General features: G+C 33.6%; 1 protein-coding gene across 2 annotated transcripts in view; it reads right to left on the bottom strand.

The window, feature by feature from the left end:
- sema3a.S (semaphorin 3A S homeolog) overlaps nucleotides 1-24548 on the bottom strand; it is a 123819-nt gene that overhangs the window by 49282 nt on the left and 49989 nt on the right. For both annotated transcript variants that reach the window (XM_018255746.2, XM_018255745.2), the window contains exons 3-4: nucleotides 24486-24548; nucleotides 16505-16624 (exon numbers count right to left, since the gene is read on the bottom strand). In XM_018255746.2, coding sequence (XP_018111235.1) covers nucleotides 16505-16624; nucleotides 24486-24548 — 183 coding nt within the window. The remainder of the gene's footprint in view (nucleotides 1-16504; nucleotides 16625-24485) is intronic.

The following is a 24548-nucleotide window of genomic DNA, read 5'->3' as shown; positions in this document are numbered from 1 at the left end:
CCACTGTAGGTTATTTATCAAGCGTTTATAACCTTTACTGAAATTTACATACAGTGCCTTCCAGAGTTAATTTATTTTCTGAGCAGGACTAAATAATTTCAGAATGAAAAAATAACTGTCCTAATATGCTTTGCCCCACTTGTGATTCAGAGAAGATCAAGGTTTGTGAGCAAGGTTTCCGCTGCTAATGGACTTATTTATCAAAAATTGAATTTGTGAGGTTTTAGAGGTTTTTTATACTTTGAATAAATTCACAGTTAAATTCACAAAAAACCTCAAAAGTCTGTTTGTTTATTAAAAAATCCAAATATAAAAACCTAGAATGAATAAAAACCTAGAATGAATACAATAGTAAAAAAAACCTTGAAAAACACGAATTTTGTGCTTTTATAAGCTCAAAAAAACCCTCAAAATTCTCGAATTAAAAAAGTAGCTCGAGTTTTGCCCATTCTACATGAACTTGTAAACTTTTAGATGCCAAAGTAATACATTCAAGTTTTTCCATTTTTTTTTTGTGTTTAATAAATACCACACATTGATTAAAAATATCATTGAGTAAAAATATCATTAGAATTTGTAAGTTTTTGTGCAAAAAAATCAAATTTGACCTTGATTAATAACCCCCTAAGTGCCCCATAGATCTGAATGGAATTTGACCACTCAAAGCAGTCAAACACATTCTGGTGAATGGACACAGTTAACAGGTTTGGCAAATGTGCAATTATAATTTTGACAATTGAAAAGTTTTGATAAACAGGGAAAAACTTGAACTGCGGAATTATTAAGGATTTCCCAGTTTGATATTTGATAAAACAGCCCCACTGTGTAAGTTTACTTGGAGTAAATCTAGTGCAAAATTCTCTGCTATAAGGACCCTTACACATGGCAGTATTGTCAACACATTTGATTCTTTCTTATCCAAGCCTGTGTCAGTACTGCCCAGTACATAACTATTGGCAGTATAGAAAGAGAGTTTCTCTTTTGTCTCTGAATGGATTTGACTGAACAAATAACACACAGGGAGCCAAATAAGGAATTTTTTGAGATTGAAAAAAAAAAATCACATGAAAAATGAATACTAGTTATTGAAGAAAAATCTCTGACATAATATTTATGGTTGTTTTTTCACAAACTCATAACCCAAAAGGATCCATGGTAGAGACAACTCATTTGGTTTTCATTTATCCTACTTCACTCCAATAAAATTCAGGACCTAATTCATTTGTAAAGACATCCTATGAATTAAGACCGTACATTACTTTATTTTTCTGTTGCTTAATTTGCAACCTTTTGTGGGTACCTTTGAAATGTACTTTTAAGCCTTTACCCAAATTCCTGGAAATTAATTTCCATCCAAAAACATTGCATTTATAATAGTTGCCATTGAGTTTCTCTTTATGAAGGAAAATTCTGATGGTATTACTTTTCTTAATGTCATGACAAATAACTTTGACTAAGAATAATGACACATAGGCAATTTCAAGTGTATTGCCCACCATGTTTTTAAGACACAAAAGACACCTTATTATTGTCTTCATTTGCTCCTACAAAGTGACAACACCAGCGTAGGTGACTATTACACAAATCTCACCAAAAAATGTGCACGGTTGTGTTTTGCAGAGAACTGCATAATGACTGACTGTGCTTTGTGGTTTTACTGGTGCAAACATGATAATGGTGTCAACAATATACCTGGAAATGGAAACTGAAATCATTTGGTGATAGAAAACAGAATGAAAATATGCATCCTATTAATGCAAACTGTTGTTAAAATTGTAACTATTTGAGTGAACTGAAGGCAAAGAATATGGAATGTTTATACGCTTCACTTCAAACAGAGTAGTGACATGTGAAGTCTAATTCTGTATTATTTAACCACAATCTTCATAACTGGATGAACACTCTGAAGTGATTCAGAAGTAGACCCACAGGACCTAGCAATAAACACATTTGTCTCTTCTGCAGCATTCCATTCACTTTAGGCTGATTAGATGAGACATTGCAGAGTACATGTCAGAGGGCTTACAGAATATGATGCTATACATTTCAACACATAATGGGATATAGATTTAATACAAAGAAATACCAAATACTTGAGGTCAAAAGGCTTCAAGGGCTAAAGTATGGGTCACATATGAATATTGCTCAACAAATGTATAACACATGACATGGAACTGATATGTGGAATGAAATGATATGTGGAACATTACTAGATGGATGTTTTACATAAACTGACACAATACTAATGCAAAATAATTCTGAGTGCTTCATATTGTACTAGCAGAATTGAACAAAAAAATGCCCACTTAAAAAAATGTATACCATATAATAAAGGAATGCAGCTAGGTAAGAATGAAATAATAAAATGCATGTGTGAAAATGTATATGCATTTTTTTAGATGATCAGTTAATCTGATAAAGTTTTTTTTATACACTATATAATGAAGCATTGGGTATGAATTTAGACAAACCACCATTCTATAACAGAACACAACAGTATACTTGTTAAGATTCTTTGACACTATTTTTGGGTATATCGCCTGTTCCCAATTATCAGTTTTTCCTCTCTTACAACACAACTTTTTTCTATTAAAATTCCAATTGGTATTTGGCAATTTTGAAACTCTTTGCAAAACTAAAACTTTCTGGTGATGAATCACTGAAATTTGAACAAGATTGAAACTTGGTGTATCATATAGCTCATCTCTGATAGCCATGAAAAGTATTTGTAGCATCGCATCTGATGTTAAATTATACAAATGTCTTTCATTTTTTGGCCTCCATTTTATAGTAATAATGGTTTCCTTATTTCCAGTTTCAGAAGTCAGAAATCATGCTTGTAGTTATATATTTGAAAGCAGTTACAGTACTTGATCTCTTTATGCAGAGCCCAAAGCTACAAAGGACATAAAATGTACAATCCATTATACCCATTAGCAACACTCTTGTCTGAACACACATAAATCATGGCCTTCAAAATACCGTATGCCACATTTTGGTCACAATATTTGACAATGGACTGGTTTGTCATGGAAGAAAACTGTGGTTGTTAATAAAAATGCAAAAAAAATACCTTTTTAAAGAATATCTGTTATGCAGATATATTGTCACAAGTGTGAGAATTCCTACTATATACTATGGGGGCACATTTATTAAGGGTCGAAGTGAATTCTAAGTGAATATTCGAATTGAAAAACTTTCGAATTTCAAAGTAATTTTTGGGTACTTCGACCATCAAATAGGCCAAATTCGATAATCGAAGTACTGTCTCTTTAAAAAACTTCGACTTCGACACTTCACCACCTTAAACCTGCCGAATTGCTATGTTAGCCTATGGGGACCTCCTAGAACCTATAGCCAACATTTGGCTAGGTTTTTAGAAGTCAAAGTGAAATCGTACGATCATACGATTAAATCGTTCGATTCGTAGTACGATTGTACGATGTTAAAAATCCTACGAATTTGACTTTGATAAATCTGCTGCTATATGTTTTACAGAAAAGGGTAAAGGTTATTTGTGAACCTTTGAAAGTCTAATAGGGTTAAATACTGGGGTTTTTTTTTGCATAGGTTGCTGGTGATTTTTCAATCAAGATACCCATCAGACATATGATACCAACAGTGCTGGACAATCATAACCAACTGAGCACCACTGAATCCCTGGTCACAGGGTTATAGTGTCATACACTGGTCAGCCTTCAAGCCTATCTGACTAATAAGTCAACAGACTGGACAGATGTGTATATTACATTAATGGCCAACTACTATTGAGCCTTGGAGCTACAAATATTTTAGCAAAAATGGTGCTCAATGGGTGCATCAGAATATAAGAATTGCAGCTTGGACAAATCCAGTATGATAAACCTTTGCCAAACTGCCTTAGTAAATATTGGCATGTATGGACAACTTTAGTTTACTCCATAACTCTCTATGGGACCATCCATAAACAAAAACAGATGATCCTCTATACAGAAAAGCAATAATCCTGAGTACACTATCAGAAAAAAATTGCAGCATTTCTTACGCTTTTTACATGCTGTTATAGCTATGACTCATTTCAGTTACCAGCCACATATTTACAAGATTCTTTCTGCTTAACAACAACTATAAAACCCAAAAGACACTGTAGTAGGTACAACTATTAATAATATATGAAGAGCAGCAAAAGAAAATTCTGGTAGATTAGAACCCACTGGTGTACAGGCAATCTAAATTAAATAAAGCTAATATCATTTTAGTGATTTCACTTTTCTGTTGCCAACACTGCTCTAACATTACATTTTTTATTCCTTTGCTAATCTAATCTAATTGATGCAGCTTCCATATAGTTTAATTATATGGAATATTGCATAATGATTTTTTTCCAATTTGATGTTTTTAATAGTTATGGTATTGATCCAAGTAAAATAAAAATGTGCTTTAGAAAGTATTATTAGATAAAAAGGAGGACAAGTCTTGAGATGAACCGAAGCATGATACCTATATTTGTCATACAAATAAGTGCTACATTTAAAAACTCCTCAAGAAACTATTACTTTAATTACACAGGACAAAAAAAGCATGTCTGTACAAGTAATTATATCCTTTAAAGTGAGAACAGTTGCATGCTGTATAATTAGCCTCCGCAATCATACACTTCAAGGTGCCCAGCATTGTTTTGGGTCATTAGGAAAATATAATGAATATTTCACCAAAATGACATGTATTTCTTGCAGGTTTGTTTTAAAGTTTGTGAGCTATAAAAAAATAAACAAATAAATAAATGCAAATTATAAAATTCTCCTGCTATTCTTATTAACTTAGTACAGTGCATTTATACTGTAGCCAGTGGAAGACATTTGACGGAGTCATTAACAAAGTGCAGGGCATGGTTTAAAGTGAAAATAATAAGCATAATCCATTATGTTTTTGCACCATGCCCTGCATTTAGCATCTTACCACCCATTTTTTGCAGCACTGTTTGTGTTCAGAAGTGCGGCACTAATGCGGGGCAATCTGGAGGCGGCCTATGGGTGTACCATAACCCACCTTCAAGTTACTGAGTCCCAGTGGGAGCAAGGTGAGTGGTGTGCTGTACTTATCACATGCCTATTGAAGATGTTTAGTACAAGGATGCTTTGTACTGGACAGAAGAGAGCAGCAAATCCATAGGTGGTGTAAATGAGTACAAAGAAGTACAGTTTTGAACCCTTTAGTGTACTTGCATCCAGGGCTATAGTAAATGAGCTCCATATTGTATAGGGCCCCGTGAATGGATTTGTGTTTTACATCCCTACACTTTTACTCTAAAATACATCATTGGTTACCCTAGAATCAACATCTCATAGTGCCACTGTCCAGCTGTCCTTCAAAAATGGAACACCTACCAAAGAATGTCGCCTCTTCTCATATTTGATTCCATTTTAAAGATGTAAGATTGAACCACACATTCCAAGGTCTTGACTGATGGTAACACATAATTATTAGTTTCAAATGAGTAAAATCAAACAAAGAACAATGATAAATGTGAAACCAAGTAAACAATGTCACCAAAAATGTTTACCCTAAAGCTACCTATTAATAATGGAGTATATGCTACTGAAGGTTAAATGTTTGGACCCAGTAGCAATCAGTAGCAGCTGCTTTAGGGTTCATTTCACAGGTGACGTTGAAATTTGACAAGTGTGTTTTATTCAAATATAACAGATTTTAGAGCCATTATTTAGCAAACTTAAATATATTTAACACATCACAGGAATTATTAGATTAATAATGCAGCTGTGGTAAAGTTACCTATCCAAACAAGCCTTTAGACTATTTGGTTTTGTCTACTATAGAGAATGAGTCTCTTTCACATGTAGGGAATTGCATCATTTATAAACAGAAAATTGCCTAGTATTAGAAATACAAGATATTTCACCTGTTGCTCTTAATTTTATAATTTTTTGCCACAGAAGTAGAATACCTTTCAAAAATAAACTGTTGAACTGAGCAGTCCTCTGCTTACACAAACATACATTTATATATCATAAGTTCTTTAACCTCCAAATGTAGTGACTGATCTAAACAACCCAAACAGCGGTTTACAGCTCTGAAGGACTTTAAAGAGTACAGGTTGACAGGATATCCTTATCTGAGAACAGGAATGAAGGGGCATTCTGACAGTTTCACAGTTTCACAAGATTGAGGATATCATGTTCTTGTTGTCTGGCTTTGAAACCACTTTGTTAACTGTAGCCATGCCATGAGCCAGTGTGCATCCATTACCCCCAATGGCACTGTCTCTGAGATAGAAATTACGAATGTAACTTTATTTTAATGAGTGATGCAATTTTATATGGCAAACCATATATATAATTTTAGATGTCATGTGTATGTTCTAAAGCAGAGTGTGATGCAGCTAAGCAATTAATACATTAAGGCAATAAGTTTGTCCAGGAGAATATACCAGCCACCTGTTTCAAAGCAAGCATTTTATTGGTTGCTATGGGCTACTGCTACTTGGAAAACTAGTACCTTTTATTACATATGGGGAACATGCCTTAGAGGAACAGTAACACAAAAAAATTAAAGTGTTTTAAAGGAATGACAATATAATTTACTGTCGCCCTGCACTGGTAAAACTGGTGTGTTTTCTTCTGAAATACTACAATAGTTTATATAAACAAGATGTTCTATAGCCATGGGGGCAACAATTCAAGCACAGGATACTCAGTAGATAATAGATAAGTTCTGAAGAATCCCATTGTAAGTCTACAGAGTGTATCTGCTATCTGCTGTTTATCCTGTGCCTTTTCTGATTTTTCAGCTTTGAATGGCTGCCCCCATGGCTACACAGCAGCTTGTTTATATAAACTATAGTAGCCTTTCTGAAGCAAATACACCACTTTTACCAGTACAGTACATCATGGTTTCATTACTAAAAAAAACTTTAATTTTTTTCGAGCTACTGTTCCTTTTAATATGATGTGAAGCAGTCACATGTTGTGCCATTTTATTCTTGCCAGAGTTCACCCGAATATATTAAATTCCCCATCTTTTATCCCATCAACAAAGTGCACATGAAAAATAAAATTAAAAAAAAAACCGTAGTAATCTAATTTTTGTCAGATTAATTGATAAAAGTATACAGTATTGAGATCAGTAAAAAAACAGTCATGTTTGCATTAAAAATTTGACTATGAATACATCTATTTTTAAATGATCATTTCCATGTTTTGTGTCAATGAGAGAGGTGTAAAGTCCAACAGCTCTATGGCTGCATGTTAAAAAATAGAGAGAATTATAGGATGCTTGATATAAAAATGCTACATAGGAATATGCAAATTATCCTGTTCATACATTATGGAATGTTTAAAATCAATTCAATATATGCTATGTAATTTGTTTACATTTTATACTCATAATATAAATGTAAGGCTCTGTGTAATCCAAAAGAGAACTTAAACATACAAACACTAGTAACTTTGTAGCATGTGAGACCTGATGTAGCTCAGTGTAATGGTGTTTTAAATAAATGTCTCTGCTTTTTATCAAGATGAAATATAATAGATGAAATATCAAGATTTGTTTTTAAGACTCTCACAGTTAAAGGTGAGACTAGTTTAAGCTTAGATATGACAAGTTTAGCAGGAGCCTGAACTGACAACCGATTCCCTGGGAACACATGTCCTTGAATGAAAAATTCCAGAACCTCGTCGAACAACCTTGTTCATGTAAAATAATTGAAATAGGAATCTAATAGATCAAGTGGGATTTAAGGGCAATGTAGCTGTAATACACACTATGGTATATAAAGCATATTGATGTTAGTAGTTGTCTTGATATGCTTGGTTGTTGTTGAAATTTTACAAAATGAATGCCTAAACAATCCAAAGGCAAAGCTTTTTTAAAAGATGAATATATTATCTATGTAAATATATACATATATATTTTTATATTTGAATATTGATGTGGTGACAGCAAGGGCAAATCCAAAAAACCCAAAACATTTAGCTGAGTGAAATTCTAAGCATCTTTCTAATATATATCCATTACAGTGTTAAAGGATTTTACAGTTGTTTGTAAATGCAATAGCTATTGAAAGCAATTTCTTTCCACATTTTCTATTTTTTGCACTTCTGGTTGTGACAAAAAAATAATGAAGCAGAAGCCAGCTGATAACACACCAGTGAAGAAGCATGGTCTTGGTCAGTGGAGAGCTGACTATTGCAGCATCATTTAAAAAAAAAAAAACATTAGTTGAGAAAGAGAGAGAAGATTTTTCCAATAATATTTAGAAATAATTATTTAATGAATGCATATTGAAAAGTTGCTTAGAATCAATTTTTCTTTTATTACAAAAATTATTAAAACCACCAAATTACCCATTAATACAATAAAACATGTTAATATATTCCTTAAGGGCAGACAATTATCTTATACAATGCATAAATAAATATTTTAGATGTCACTGTCTTGTGTTGCTTGTCCCATTAGGGATTACATAGTGCCATAAGTAAATACAGATTGAATTTGCATGTTTTATCCTAGGGTATATAAGTGAGCCCTTTTGTACATTTTTGGATACAATTCACCAATTTTTTTTTTACTATAATGCAGAATTTCTTACAAATCAATTGTATTTGTGGCCAAGTACAGAGTTGAGCTGATTGCATTAAATTGCACCTGATGCATGAAAAGAGATGCAATAGCACTTCCCTTTTGATGTAAATTAGGGGCAACTTGTGCGTAGCATTTCCAGAATAAAGGCTGCATCACTTCAGAAAACATATTCAAAAAATAATTTATTTCCAATTCACTGGGCCAATGCTATCCTGAGAAAATCCTGCAAAAAAACCAATATATACTTTTCCTAGGTAAACTAAAAGATGCCCCCAGGAAATGCTTCTAAACTGAAAGGACAGAACCAACGTTTACTAATGTACATAACTGCCCAGCAGCAAGTGTTAAAAGGCGAACAATTGCCTCTAATTTATGACAGCTTCTGATTATGTCTTCATTGCATTTCCACTGTTTGTGCACTGATAAAGGATTATTAAAAAAAAGTCTAATTGCCATTTTACTTATAATGGTTATACAATGCTTTTACACACAAACACACAACAAAAGATTTCAATTTATATTGAACTGCGTTCTAAACCATAGATTTTCTGCACAGGAATGTTAGAGAAGATTCCAGGTTCTCTACTTATTTATTCCTGTCTTTTGTGCCTAAAGGATCAACAACTTTTGGCATGGCTGAAGAAGTTAAGCACAGCTCAGTAACTGGGGTTTTACATTTGACTGAACAGGCACTAAGAATATATATATTTTTTTTATAGACCTGCTCTCTGGAAAATAAAAACAAAGATTTGGTTTCAATGTCCAGTACACGTTCTTTACTCTACATGGTTTTTACTATAGTATTTTGCAATAGTTAAATTCTTTTTGATTTTTTTTCTAAAATGATTTTACTATAGTCTTGTGAAAAATGTATTATCCAAAGCAGTTTAACACTGCACACAAAGCATATATACATCAAATAGGATGTACAAATACATTTGTGAATATTAAAAATAATTGTAAAAATAGTAATATATTTACTGGCAAACCGGACATTTTCCTCAAGGCTGACATGTATATTCTTGCACAATACTCTTTTCCATGTGCCCAGGCTAAGTTACCTGCATGAGATATAATAAGAAACAGCTATCATGCATTTTAATTGCAGTGTTTATTCTCTCAGAAGATGACAGCAATCAAAATGTCTTGGTATACCATACCACAGAACTTTTGAGGAAGAGCCAATGTTTGGTAACAAACAGAATGAAGTAATAGAATATTCTCTACAACAACTACATAGAATAGGCTTTAGGAACGCTTCCCAGGTGAAACATATATCTAGGATCTCTAAAACCTCATATAGTCAGAGGAATCAGGTCATGCCCCTCCTGGGAATATCCTCAGTTAAATCCACATTTTTCTTCCCCTACAAATGTTTTTAGACCATAGGTTTGTAAAATAAACACTATTGAAACTCTTCCTAGAACCCTAAATATCAATTAAGAAAATGGGCAGAGGTCCAGCCACTCTCTCTACCAATTTGTTTATTGACTTTTATATACTTACTGTTGGTTGCATTAATCTAAAAGCTGGCTAGCAAGACTGCAAGCTACTCAAACTCATTCTTATTATATGGAGAATAAGCAGTTGTAGGTAACAGCATATTCAAAAGGGCATATCTGTTTTTGCATTATGTCACTCACCTTTTTTGTTCAACAAACACATTTTTATATGTTTATATATGTTTATATATGTTTGTTTAAGTATGTAAATTGAAGTAACGTCATTGCTACTCTAAATACCTCTTTCTCCTATAGATATTTAATGAGTCATTACCGTATTGCCACAAGATTAATTAAAAATGTAATACGTTTTTGGAATTTTTATATGTGCCCTGATGCCATTCTACAATTATATTAAAGTCACGTAGAAATGACTTACAAGAGGTCAAATATTTATACTTTTCAAGTTAAATATTTTACAGTTATAGCCTGTTTGAAAGTCAGTATGCATAAGGAATATGTGCCTCACTATAATCCTTTGTGCCTCTGTGCAGAAATCAAAAGGTAAAACAAATCTAATTGAATTACCTACGGGATAAATGGATTAATTATTTATTTTTCCATAGGGTACAAGATATTTAATCTTGTATAAGAACACATGTGCAATGTATTTTCTTTATCCAGGTTGCATCTTGGTGACCAGTTTTATTACCAGTTAATAAATAATGAACATGCAAACACATATTTACAAACAGAGTAATTAATACAAGTAGACATGTGAATGCTTGTGTGAAATGGCAAGCTGCTATGATAAAAATAGCCTTTCAGATTGGATAATGTATGGTATTGATCAAGCACTCAGCACAATACTAACCTAGTCTAAAAAGAAAGTCAGTGATGCCAGCTTCATATGACCTTTGCATTTATCATAATTATAGTGTGATACCCAGTACCCAAGTTGATTTGATTTCAGTGTTGAATGTCCGTTGATTACTGATTGTCGAATTTATTTGACTAGCATGGATTTGCGGCAAATTTACACATTTCGCCGGCCGTGAATGTTTTTGCACAACTGGAACAGAATTTTGCCATGGAAAATCCACCACGTCAAAAAAAATTTTGCACGTCAAAATTGCTGCACGCATAAAAATTGTTGCACAACATTTTCCCCTTTCACTTTAATGCATATGGATAAAAGAGTCCTGTGTAAAAATATTGTCGCTATTGTCAAAATTGTTGTGTATCAAAATAATTTTGACGCCCATTGACTTCAATGCGTTTGATAATTTTTTCGCCGTTTCACGCTAAGCGAAACTGGACAGATTCCCCATCACTACTGTCGACGTGTACTGTTGTGTATAGTTTTAGCAATATCTTTCTTCATGGACAGTATGGGCCAGATTTATCAAGGGTTGAATGGTAAATTCAAATTTGAACTAGAATTTTTGAGTATCCGAATTCACACATTTGAATTTTAATCCCCCTATTCGAATGTAAATTCCTATGTGAGATTTATCACTCCTCAACCATGGAAACAGTCCTAATTTGAATATTTGAATATTTGCCACCTAAAACCTGCCAAGTTCATTTACAAGTCAATGGCAGAGGTCCATTAAGCCATCCGGAGATGCGAATAGCCTTCCTGACATTCAAGTTTTTTTTTCGGAAGAAAAACTCGATTCTTATGAATAAAATATGTATTGAATATGATTTGGATTTTTGGATTGGAACAGTTCGATCGAATATTAGACATTTAAATTTTTTCTTAAATAACCTCCCAGTCGAATTGAGAGTATATTTAGTGATGGGCGAATTTGCGCCGGCGTCTCGTTTTTGACGCCAGTGCCCGTTTTTGACGCCGGCGCTTGTTTTTTTGACGCCGGCGCCCGGTTTTTACGCCGGGGATTTTTTGCCGCAAATTTTCGCGGGCGTTTCGCAAATTTATTCGCTGGCGGCGAATCGCGCAAATTCGCCCATCACTAAGTATATTCAAATAAAAAAAAAATCATATGAATTTAAAATTTGACAAATTGGCCTCTGTGTGTTTATTTTTAAAAAAATTATATGTAGACATTTGCCTGTTTAAATCAAGACTATTCTTAAAACTATTAAAGATTGATAGATTCATATGTTATATTTCTCAACACTTATACAATTAAAATTAATTTCAGCATTTTTGGACAAGTGGAAGAAGCATTTTAAAATGTTTGCTTTCCTTTTGTTAGAAAGCGGGAACATCCCATGGTCCGAGTACCACATTGAGCTATGAATATGTTTTGCATCTGTTTCCCCCCACCACATTGGTGACCAAATCAAAGACAGATCTATTACTGTGTGTGTTTGGAGAATGTTACAGTTATACTTATACTACATGCTAAAGAACTTCTTTTGTCAAGATATATTCATTAGTGATGGGCGAATTTGGGGCGTTTTGCTTCTCAGAAAAATATGCGAAATGGCGAAAAATTTGCGAAACGACGCCGGCGTCCGTCTTTTTTTACGCCGGCGTCTGTTTTTGCCAAAATTGCGCCGGCGTCCAAAATAACAGGAATTCGCTGCAAATATTCGTGTTAAGATGACATATACAAAAAAAAGTCATAAACTTGAGTGTCACAGAAAATGTAATGGAGAAAAGTGCATTATCATGTTTACGATTTTCAACTTTTCAATGTAAAAAGTTATCCTCTATATACTGCAGCAAATGTTGCTAAATTCAATGAATATAAGTAGAAGTCTTTGTTTAAGTTAAGTAGGCTATCGGGCTGCAGCGTCCGAATTACTTGAAAATAAAAGCACACTTGTCAGTCATGTTCAACCCTCTAGGCACTGCTGATCACGCGGAATGCCATGAACAACACGTAACTGTTCTTAATTGTGATTTCCATGGGGAAATACAGAAAATAATACCTGACTCCTTACACCAACCAGAATTTTACTGGATGAGTCACTTCGTAATTAAGTGAAGGTCACAAAATTATAAGGTTCTTGTGTAAATGTGACAAGTAGGTATGAACACACTTTTTGGCTGGTACAGTTTTGCAGCAACATACACATGAAGACTGGGTGAACAAACAAATAGTATAAAAGGAACCATACATGGTATTGTTAACATAACAATTGTGTAGCAGGACCAGTGAAAACATTTGTATAATCAAATGATGATTTCAATACTTGCATGCATTTTTTACATTTGCAATTTATCAAATGTAAGATTAGAACTCACCACAATAAAACTCACTCACTATTTATTCATCCCTATGGGATTTTTAGAATCGTATTTATCAATGGAGTTCACCATCTGATAAATGTGCTCAGTTAACTCATGACCTATTTTACACAAAATGTTATGATTCTTAATCACATAGTTAAATATTATCAAACATAAACAATACCAAACTAGAATGATTTATATGAATAGCATAAGGCAACTTAATATCTCAGCAATCAAAGTAGTCAATACCAGCACTACATGTCTCTTGGAAACAATGGAATTCTTTTATAAGAATACTGATACTCTTTGCATATGTCCATTCATTTAGGATACTTGTATAAATTCAGCAGAGCTCACATTTACATGGCTACACAATTTGCTACATCCATAAGAACATAATGTTACATTAATTATTGAATGAGCTAGAATTTAGAATTCCATCTTAGTGAATGTAGTTTGAGTCACAGATAATATTAAGAATATATTTCAGGTTCTGAACTAGGATTTCTACAAATTCCTTTTTTAAATTCATCTGTTCTAAAACAACCACTCCCCAGTACTTGTTTTGCATTGCTGTCTTTTACATTTACTAGACCTTTTTTTGGTATAAATGACAACCACATTTTCAAAGCAGACTGACAAATTATAGACTATGACAAATACCTGAATATAATAAGATGGAAAGTAGACAAATTTACTTTTACTTTCTGACAGTTTAAAACTTTTATTTCCTGCAAGTTAAAGCAGGCATAGAGCCTTTTAAAGAGCTGCTATAATATAATTACCAACTTGTATTTCTGTCACTGGGACACAAATAGAAAAACACTAATGTGTAATTACAAAATATGCTTGGGCAAAAAGGAAAGTCAAGTGACAGCTAAAATGAACAGATGATTAATTTCCATGTAATGATTTAAGCCTGACCTTGCAAGAGATATATTAGAAAGATTTCTTATGTGTCATTAAAAAAAAGAAATATAGCTCTAAAATTAACTGGAACATTCTAAGGTGAATGTCAAACAATTTCTTCTTTCAGCTTTGGAGATCTAGAAAACCAGTAACTGAATCTATGCTTTACACATTGAAACTCCACATTCACAAGACATGTAAAAGGCTCTGAAACACCAGCATCAAAGGAGGTGTTGAATGTGGCAAATTCAAGAATGAGGGTGCTTGGATTTTTACAAACATTCACCTGTTATTTTTGCTTTGCACATGCACAGAACCCTTCCATAACTAATTTCAATTATTTACCTTCCCCCATTAAATGTAATAATTATACCAGAACATCGTTTAATAACAAGATGAAGGTTGACAACTGCCATAGCCTAACAGCGATGTATGCAATTAAATCACTAATAATTTTAACATGTGATATAAAATAAGAATATAAAATATATTGGCATGTTCACTTTGTATTAAATGTAGGTTAGAATGTTTATGGTTGTTACAGGGATAGGCAAGTATTGTAGTTAGGAAACATTACTCTTATTTCATGGAACATCTGACTAGTGATGGGCAAATCTGTCCCATTTCGCTTTACTGAAAATTTTTGAAATGGCAGAAATCCACAAAACATATTGAAGTCAATTGGTGTTTTTTTGCACAACTATTTTTTACAATACATTGGAGACTGTGGGTGTTTTTTCATGGTGAAACCTGGAATTCTTATTTCCTTAAAAAATGTATCCTAGTGTCTAGAGAGTCTGCATGTTTATACTTAGCTTTATAGTTTATACCTTTCTATAATCTACTTAGTTATGAAGATTGTGAGAAGGAAGGCATTCAGGAAAAAAAGTCACACATCATCTCTTCTCTTTAGAAATGGAAATATGTATTCATTTGTAAATCAACTAATATAACCTTTCACTTAGACGGAGTCTCTCTTTCCTTAAGTCAAAGGACTGTGAATCAGGAAAATCTGGGATTGATTCCTACATCAACTCATTATGACCTTGGGCAAGTCACTTAATCTCCCTGTGCCTTAGACACCAAAACAATCGGTTAGCTCTCCAGAGGCCTTAGAAGTTCATGTAGTTAGTAGAAATTTAAGGAAAACAGAAAAAAATATATTGTTTTAAGGTGTAAAAATGGTAAAGTCAGACAAGAAAAAAATGTAGTAACTGAAAATGTGGTTAATGGTTAGTATTGCTATTCAATAATATTAACTAGGAATCAATTTCTTGCAGAATGGGCAGATTTATCAAAGATCAAATTTATGTGAATTTTTTATTTGAATAGATTCGTTTTTGACACCGGCAAATTTTTTCGAGCAAATTTTCCCAGGCGTTCCGCGAATTTATTTGCTGGCAGCGAATCGCGCAAATTCGCTGTGAATTTGCGCCTGGCGAATAAATTCCCCCATCACTAATAATCAGTATTAATTTGTGTACCTATACATAAACATTTGCAGCGATACGGTGTTTGCCCTACGGTGCTTCACAGCTGCTCTCTATCAGGGAAGATAAACGCCAAGCCTTATGACTTTCAAAAAACTTCTCTAAATATAGTTCATGAATTCACAATTTGGAGATTCTGTGTTGTGCTACAAAGAGTTTCTTCAATTTCATGATTAACTTAATGCATTACGGTTATTGTTGTGCAATGTATACCAGTGCTTAGGGTTCTACTGAAACTGGTTAAAATAATATATTCTGTTAATCTACAGAAAGATTTTAAATTAAAAAAAGTTAAATATTATTGGTTTCTGAAATTAGGTAAAGGCGGTGACCCTAATTCCTTATCCAAAATAGTTTACGACCCTCTCCTGACATTAACACACAGAAAAAAACTGTATTATGAGGAAGGAATTTCCTGTTGGTTATTACTATGGATTAGTGGCCTGAGGGGACAGGTACAATCAGAATCAACTATGTAACTATGTAACTATAGAACTATAGAACTATAGAACTATAGAACTATAGAACTATAGAACTATAGAACTATAGAACTATAGAACTATACTATATATATATATACAGTATATCTCCTATCATGCTAAATGCTAAATCTATTTTAACATTTTATATGTAAAGATGGGCATACATGAGTCTGGCACAAACATATGGCTGGCAGCCAAAATTAATTGTAACTAAGGAGAGTTGGACCCACTTTACCTGCTGATCTGTCAAAAAAGACCAGAATGGCATATGTGGATGGTTGGCAGATACTGAATGCCCAGCTTAAATCCAACACAATTATAAAGATGGCATTTGTAAATGAGAGTTGTCTATTTGATTTTTAAAATAAAGACAAATTACAAATTTACCTCTGGGTAGTGGCCAACATCAATATATGTACAGACTGGATGAAAGGCTCCAGTTCCACAAGCATACAAGTGTGTGTGATTATAAACCTTAAGGACTTTGATGAAGTTTGCGCATTCTTTCTGTAAAAAAAAATATATAAATGTATAAATATTAAACTTGTACATTAGCATTGTCTTTGTAGTTATATACAAATAAATCTTTTTAAGTTGTATTCATGCTTACATGGATGTATGCACACAGACCGGAATAAAGTTTGCCAGTTGTCAACTAGTAGGCGATTTCCCAAACAGACAAAATACTATTCATGGGTTACGATATCATTTGTGTATAAGGGCACATAATGCTAGTCTTGCACTCTAGAGCACAAATGTAACATGATTATTATCAGTGTATCAGGTTAATTAAAAAGGACATCTAAGCACAGAAAGGCAACTTTCCTCACTCCCAAGTGATGTATTTACACATGATACTGTATGTACTTTGAAGTCATTTGATAATCCCCTTAACTACTACCAGAAAAAAACCTGCTGACAGATTGAATAAAATAAAGTTTGGCTTTCTTGGTGTGAAAGCTATGAAACACTTTCCATTCTCTCTGAAATTTATGGAAGGATTTATTTTTTATTTTTCGTGATTCTGCATGTTATATTTATTACTGACTTTAACTAACTAGCAAATAAAATGAACATAAAAATATGTTCAGTATATTGAAATGCTTTGAAGATCTAAAAACAATATGACATTTACCAAAAAAACATGAATAACTAGTAGTTTCCTATTTGTTATGTCCATATTTTCTTTCATACCACTGCTTAAAGACCACAAAAGTAACAGAAAGAGGCCAGTGCTAGAGACATCAAATGTGGATGAGGACTACTCCACAGAGTCACACATTATACTTCATGCTAGCGATAATTATGAGATTCCTCTATTTTCTTTTGGGCAGTAAGTTATATGAATAAATATACTATCAAATAGTTATTATTTAGCCATAGCATCTGCATTCTGTAATACATTTATGATATATGAAGTGCAGTGTACTTATGTTTGTGTTAATTTTGTATTTTTATCAGATACTATAAATAAAAATCACTAAGACAGTGGTTAGCCAAGCTTTACATGTGAAGAACACTGATTTGGCTATTTTAGGAAAGCTTTGCATGGACAGTTACAAAAATAAAGTGTATCCATCTGCCAAACATCTGCCACATACTCAGAAATTCAAACAAATTGTAGGAATGTTTAGATAGATACTGGGCATTATTTTTACAAAAGAAACTCTATAATCCTTTCGTCTTTGGCTAAACTAATAGAAGAAAATATATAAATAAAATCTAAGCAAAATGAGATCTGGCCATAATTGAAATGCTTTCTATAGTACAAATAGGGGCAGATTTATCAAAATGTGAGATGAGAACTCCCCACAGAAAAACTATAGAATCTATTCATTCCTATAGGATTTTTAGAATCATATTTATCAATGGAGTTCACTATTTATCAAATACATACAATATAATTTATACACATTACAATAATGTTATGCCAAGCCCTAACATTCTTTGTTCTCAGTAGAAGTTAAAAATATGTTGACATCAGATAAAGACATGCATTTACACTGTGTAGAAGCAACGTTAGTTGGAAATATCCTCTTAAGAACACTAGCCAAGAAATACAGAACAAAGTTTATCAAAATGGCAACACTTTTTTTCTTACATACAAGTGGTTTGGAAAAGTTTCATTGAGATTTTTTTCTCTAATTTACAAGACAAATTAGCAGCAGATGTACAAGAGGGTTTCCAAAAAGGTCAACATGCCAGCACTAATAAGTAGTGGATTTAATATAAATAAACATGTTTTAATTAGAGATGAGAGAATTTTTAATCCAATTTAGTAATTAGGCAAACCTGGGTCATACTTTTGAACTACACGAAAAAAATCATTTGTATTGCACAAATTGTTTTGCACAATGTCAAATAAATGTGTGTTTCTGGTAGATATGTAAAGACGTACATAAATCCACACACGTTCACAAGATTTTGGCATCTTGGTGCAAATGCATTGATTAGTTCAATCACAACCAAAATAAGTGCCACTAATAACTAATGTTGATAAACTAACCACGTTAAAACACTGGTTCAGGTGCCAACCTCAGTAATGACTAAGTGCCTCAAAGCACGAAACACATAGGGCCATTAGGAGGTCTCCAATTAAATGGAGCAAAAAAAGCACTATGACCAGTGATGGGCGAATTTGTCACGTTTCGCTTTGCCGCAAATTTCGTGAATTTCCAGCAAAATTCTCAAAATGGGTGAAAAATTAGAGAAACAACGATTTTGACTCCGGCGACAAAATGGGCGATGACATGAAAGTTGTCGCCGGCGCTCATTACAGTCAATGGCCATCCGGTCATCATCACCAGCATCGGAATTGTCGCCGGTGTCAAAAAAACTTTGACGCCAACTAATTTTCACCTGCGAATAAATTTGCCCATCACCAACTATGATTGCTGTACATAAAGCACTGCTTCTATTAACTAAAATTTAAAAAGTTCTCTACTTTAATTCACAGGTGCACCTGTATATACATACACACACACACAGTATATTATGGCCTGTGACACACTGCATTGAATATTTTTTTATTTCCAGTAATGAAGAGCACAAATAGTCTAGACTCACAATATCACCTTACTATGCTTTAAAAGTATTAAAGGTTATTTTCCCACTGTAAATAAACCATAGACAGTAACTGGCAAAAACAAAGGGGGTGTAAGAAAGATACCACAGAATTATAACAGCATACTGTAGGTAGTCTCCTATACTAAACATAACACATATGCAAAAATTATCATTTGGTTTTGGTGTTATTTTTTAAATGTTGTCATTCATAATAACTGCAGATTTAAAAATCTATAAATACATAATTTGAACTCATTTAGGGAATTATCAGGCAGAAGAGGTAAAGAACCGATGACACGGTATTAATCTTAGTGCATTAGGTTTGTGGTCTTAATTCAATTTAAAGTGTATTTAAAATATAACATTTCACAGAATCTGTATGAGCAATACCAATGTTTTATAATTTAATCCCTTTACATGGTACTCAAGCCAGTGTCAATTGGAGAAAAAGATAAATATCAAACCAAAGCTTCCATGTTTTCACTGCTAAGCCTTGTCTAATTATTTCTAAATAGAGATTAAATCCTGAAGGGTGGTCACCCAAAGATGTTCTCTCTGGAACTTCTTAATTTGGCCTGCACTTTAATATGGTTATTATCACCAAAGAAATCCTAGTCTCCGGAATGTCAAGTTTCACTAACAGTCTGTTTGGAAGGGAGCCAAAACTATTACTTGTCTCCAAGTTATATACAATTTGCTAAAATTGTCTTTTTTAAAAATAATTACATGCTAAAAAATAAATAATTACATTATCTTCATACAGCCTTCTATAAAAATCCTAATTTATTAAAATAATATCACATTTTAGTAATATATTAATAATCTATTAAATTCTTATTTTGGGAAAACCAAAACAAGAAATTATACATATTCCCCTGCCCAGATTTAAATATTTCTGTATACTAAGCTTGAAATGTTGTACTGCATAAATGTAACAGTATAACAAAAAGAGGTTTTCTTTTACCATCCACAAGCAAAGGGCAAGGACAATTCTATCTACAAAAAGCTTTGGTTTCTCAGCTTTCATGAATTGTGGCTCGCTGCCAACATCTGGTTTAAATAAAAAGAGATCTGCCTAAAATTGACAGCATACCTCTTTATACTGTTTTTTTTCTTGTCATATCTGAGTCCCCTACAACCACAGCTCAAGTTCTTGCTCAAAATGCTCTGCAACAACCCTGCTAAACCCAAGCAGTGATTTTAAACAAAACAATAGCTTAAAGGAAGGTCATTTAAGTTTTACTTTTTGCTTGTACTTTATTTTTTTACTTTTTACTGAATATACAACACTGATTTTCACAACCTTTTCACTGTTAAATTTCTTCTCTGCATTAACGTGACCCAGTGACTTGTATGGTTTAAGCCAGGTCTGCAGGACATAAAACAATATACTGTATATCTTTTCAAACAGGCCCCCTTATTAAAGAAACATTCTAAACCTGTAAGTACTCAGCATCCATCGAACATACTGCACCACTAAGCAGTGGTGAAGTTATGACTGGATGAATGTTAATTGGCCATTACAGTCAATGGGATTTAAACTGCTGCTATTCCCTCTATTTTGATAACTCAGTAGGGGATGATCAAATCACTCTGTATTCTATAGCTCTTACATGCTAATCAAGCTACAGATATAGGGCCTGATTTACCAAAATTTTTTTTACAATTCAAGAAAAAACACAGCCAAAAAAGTACGAATATACTCGAGAATATTCTTTGAAATCTCAAACAGTGGTGAGGTTCAATAGGAGTTAATGGAAATTGTTTTTAACAATTTTAATTACATATTTAATTTCCTGGTTCATTAAAACATTTACGTTTTTTTTTAAGCCTCACTGAAAATGAATGGAACAATGTCATTCTCACTGGTAATGCAACTTTTTTATGGGAAAAAACACAACCGTGAATATTCTATCTATTTTTCTTAAATAAGCTAGCATTTGAGGAAAAGAAGTCCCAGTTTGCGGTTTTTTTGCTCGACCTTGAAAATTAGTAAATAGACCCCACATTATTTGCTTAGGGAAAGCCTTTGTGTAATTGTGAATTATGCTAGTATCTTCACAAAACAGCTTGCCTAGTCAGCAAACTTTATAGGTAATCAATTTTCACATTTGTGAACACCTTGGTGCTCATTTATCCACACTGGGCATATTTCCCGAAAGGCAGTTACCTTTAGCAACCAATCAGTGATTACCTTTTTAAAGCCAGCTGCAAGTAAAACAATAAATGCAGCAATTTAATTGGTTGCCATGGGTTACTGTCCATGGGCAAATTTGCCCAGTGTTGATAAATGACCCCCCTTGTGTTGTATTACAAGAAAAAACGATTCACTACAGTTTTATAAAGTATGTACAAGGAGCAAAGGTATTTTGACTGACTTATAGCAAAATAAAGCATTATATTGAATATATTACATTAAATTCTATCCAATCATAAAGCTTCCTTTTTATAATAAGATTTGTTTAAAATATTTTTAAGATTTTTTCGGTATAAACCTAATGATGATAAATTTTGTGATTCAGACATTGCCTCAGAAGGAGCCAAAAAATTATGAATGTAGTCTAGAAGCATAAGGTGAAGCTAAATATTTTGCTCCAGGTGTCTACAGCAATTATTAACTCATCAATCAGTCGGGTGCAGTTTTATGATGTCTTTGTGTGGTTTTACTGAAATAAAAAAGCTTTAAAACAAATCTCTTTTAAAGTAATCCTACAGTATTAATGTAATGTAGCCAAAAACAATATATTATATAAATGTCAAAATGTTTGCAAGTACATAACGTCAAAATGAATAAAAATACAATTTAAATGAAACTTTCTTAATAGCTTAAAAAAATCTAAACTTACTTACTCTTGGAAAAGATGGGAACCCTAGATAGAAAAGTTATGTCATGGAAACACAAAGCAATTTTGTGTCAGGCAGCTTCTGCAGACAAGGCCAAAATGTAATTTAATGGAGCTGGAAAAAAGAAACCACTTACTAATATTTCATATTTTTTTTAAAGAGTATCCTTTGCCTTTTGATAAAAAAATGCATATGTTTCATAAAGGTAAAAATATTCCAATGCTGAATACATTTGTACATATCATGGGTATATTTTACTAAGAACTATGTCAAGAATTGACTTCATAGGAGGACCCTTGTTTTGCAAAGAAAACATGTAGAATTTTGTAAATACATAACTAGCTATTATAATGTTCCTTTACTAAGCTGCCTGTACATTATATTTGATTTGTATAAAACATTTTAATTCATTATCAGTTTGGGAGGATTGCTGCATACATTTTATATTCAGATTGAGGATTCATATTATTTGGCAACATTTTTTTTTCTTTATTGGTCATAACAATGGGTATACATAAGTTAAAAAAAAACCTTCCAAGAATAAAATAATAGCATTAACCAAAAACATTAAAGTCAGTTTGTACAGTAATTAAACACAGGGAATGTGTAATGTAAAAACCGAATGGTGAAATGTGTTTATTGTTTCAGCAACCACATCCACCAATAATTAACCTACATTATTGTAGGGACCCATAGGGTTTAAATTGTCCCTGTGCCTTTAGGCCCTACCCTTCTCCTTTACCTCCCTAGTTACTAGGCAAAAGCCTATATATCAAATTTTTAGTTCTATTTGCATAACCAGTAGTTATTGGTCAAAGGGTGTAATGACCACTTCCTACCACACTTCAATAGTGTGTGTGGAAAGGGGTGGATCTTCCTCTTTGGCTGCTGGTGTCTGGATCGACTGGATGTGTCATTGAGCCTGGGTACACCAAGGCCCAGTAAAGCCACATTCCCTAAAGGGACCAGCACCTTTAGTATTTGAGTCAGGGACCAGGGAACCCCGTGAATGAGGGTTAGCTAGAACAGGGTAGATCTGTAATAGTCTCCCTAGGAGAGAAAGGCAGAGAGTGTATGTAGAAAGAGCAGCTGAAGCTCCAACGAGGACTTGCAGTAGGGAGTAGCTTCCCAAGGTTTCTTGATGTTGTCTTACAGGTAGGGAACACAGTGAATAGGGTGTCAGACTAGACTCCTTCTCTCTAACTATTTCACTAGGTGAATTTGGATCACTATAAGGTGTGTTGCCGGGGATTGTTGTACTACTAGACTACATTGCCTAATGGAGTTCTGTTCCTCAGCTGATTCCTGTGTTACCTGTTCTAAATGATATATTATCTGCTAACACCTATTCAAATGTCAGTAAACCTGGGGACATTGGCTTGGACTAGTAAACCTTTTCTTTGTTTGCATCATAAGAACCTCCTGGCGCCCAATCATTTTTTGTATATTTTGCATGTAGGCTGGGAGTTGTAGTTACACAACATCTGTCTGGGAATGCATCCACTTAGCGAAGGCCCTGATCTTGAAGTGTGAGTCCAATGTAACCCATGCTCCTATCTTAGCTGGACACTTAAATATCTGTGGGCTGGATAGCACAGATTAGCGTTGGATGTGAAATGTATTCCAGTTCTGAGTTGGGCAATAATCCATATGTATGTTGAGTGGGTTAGCTTGCTTTGGCAGATCTGTGATAAATTCACACCATATTGTCCAAATGCTTGTTAGAGAGTCCAAAACAGATTGATGACAATGCAGTTGTTTCTTCTTCTATTAAAATATTAGGTCATGGGGGAATTCACATAGCAGATAAAATTTTACTCTAGAATATCAACCTTCACCAAAAATACCAGATGGCTCTGATTGGTCAACCAGTGTAAGTATTCAAAATCAAGACTGTGATTGGCTACTATGGGTGTCTATGATGGAAGAATCTAACACTTCTTTTGTAAATTCCCATACATTATTAATAATAATAATAATAATAATAATAATAATGGTTACATTTAAAAAGATTACAATAACAATATTAGTTATCCCTTTCAGTATAAAAAAAAATCAAAAATTAAAGTCTAAAGGCACCCATACACGGGCCAATAAAAGCCTTGTGTGGGGGCATCCAACAGGCTTCTCCGATTGATATCTGACCGAAAGTCGGGCAGATCTCGATGGGGCAGGTTAAAAAATCCCGTTGGATCGCGGCAGCATCTATGCGTGTATGCGGTCCTGCAATCCGACTGCCCTTTTCAGATATATCATGAATCGATCTTGGGCCCTAGGGCCCACGATCGGATTATTCCGATATCACCCACTTCAATGGGGGCATATCGGGGAGAGATCCACTTGTTTGGCGACATTGCCAAACGAGCAGATCTCTGCGTCTATGGCCATCTTTACATTTAATAATGTTAAAATAACAAATAATATTTACTAAAACAACAGTAGCATGCTTTGTACTTACAACAATATCTTTACCAGCCCACTTGCATTCGTCCCTTCGGATGTTTGTTACAGGCCACAGTAT

Source organism: Xenopus laevis, chromosome 3S (assembly GCF_017654675.1).
Source record: "Xenopus laevis strain J_2021 chromosome 3S, Xenopus_laevis_v10.1, whole genome shotgun sequence".
Lineage (NCBI taxonomy): Eukaryota > Metazoa > Chordata > Amphibia > Anura > Pipidae > Xenopus > Xenopus laevis.
The sequence above is the reverse complement of the archived record's forward strand: the minus strand, read 5'-3'. Positions and strand labels throughout refer to the sequence as shown.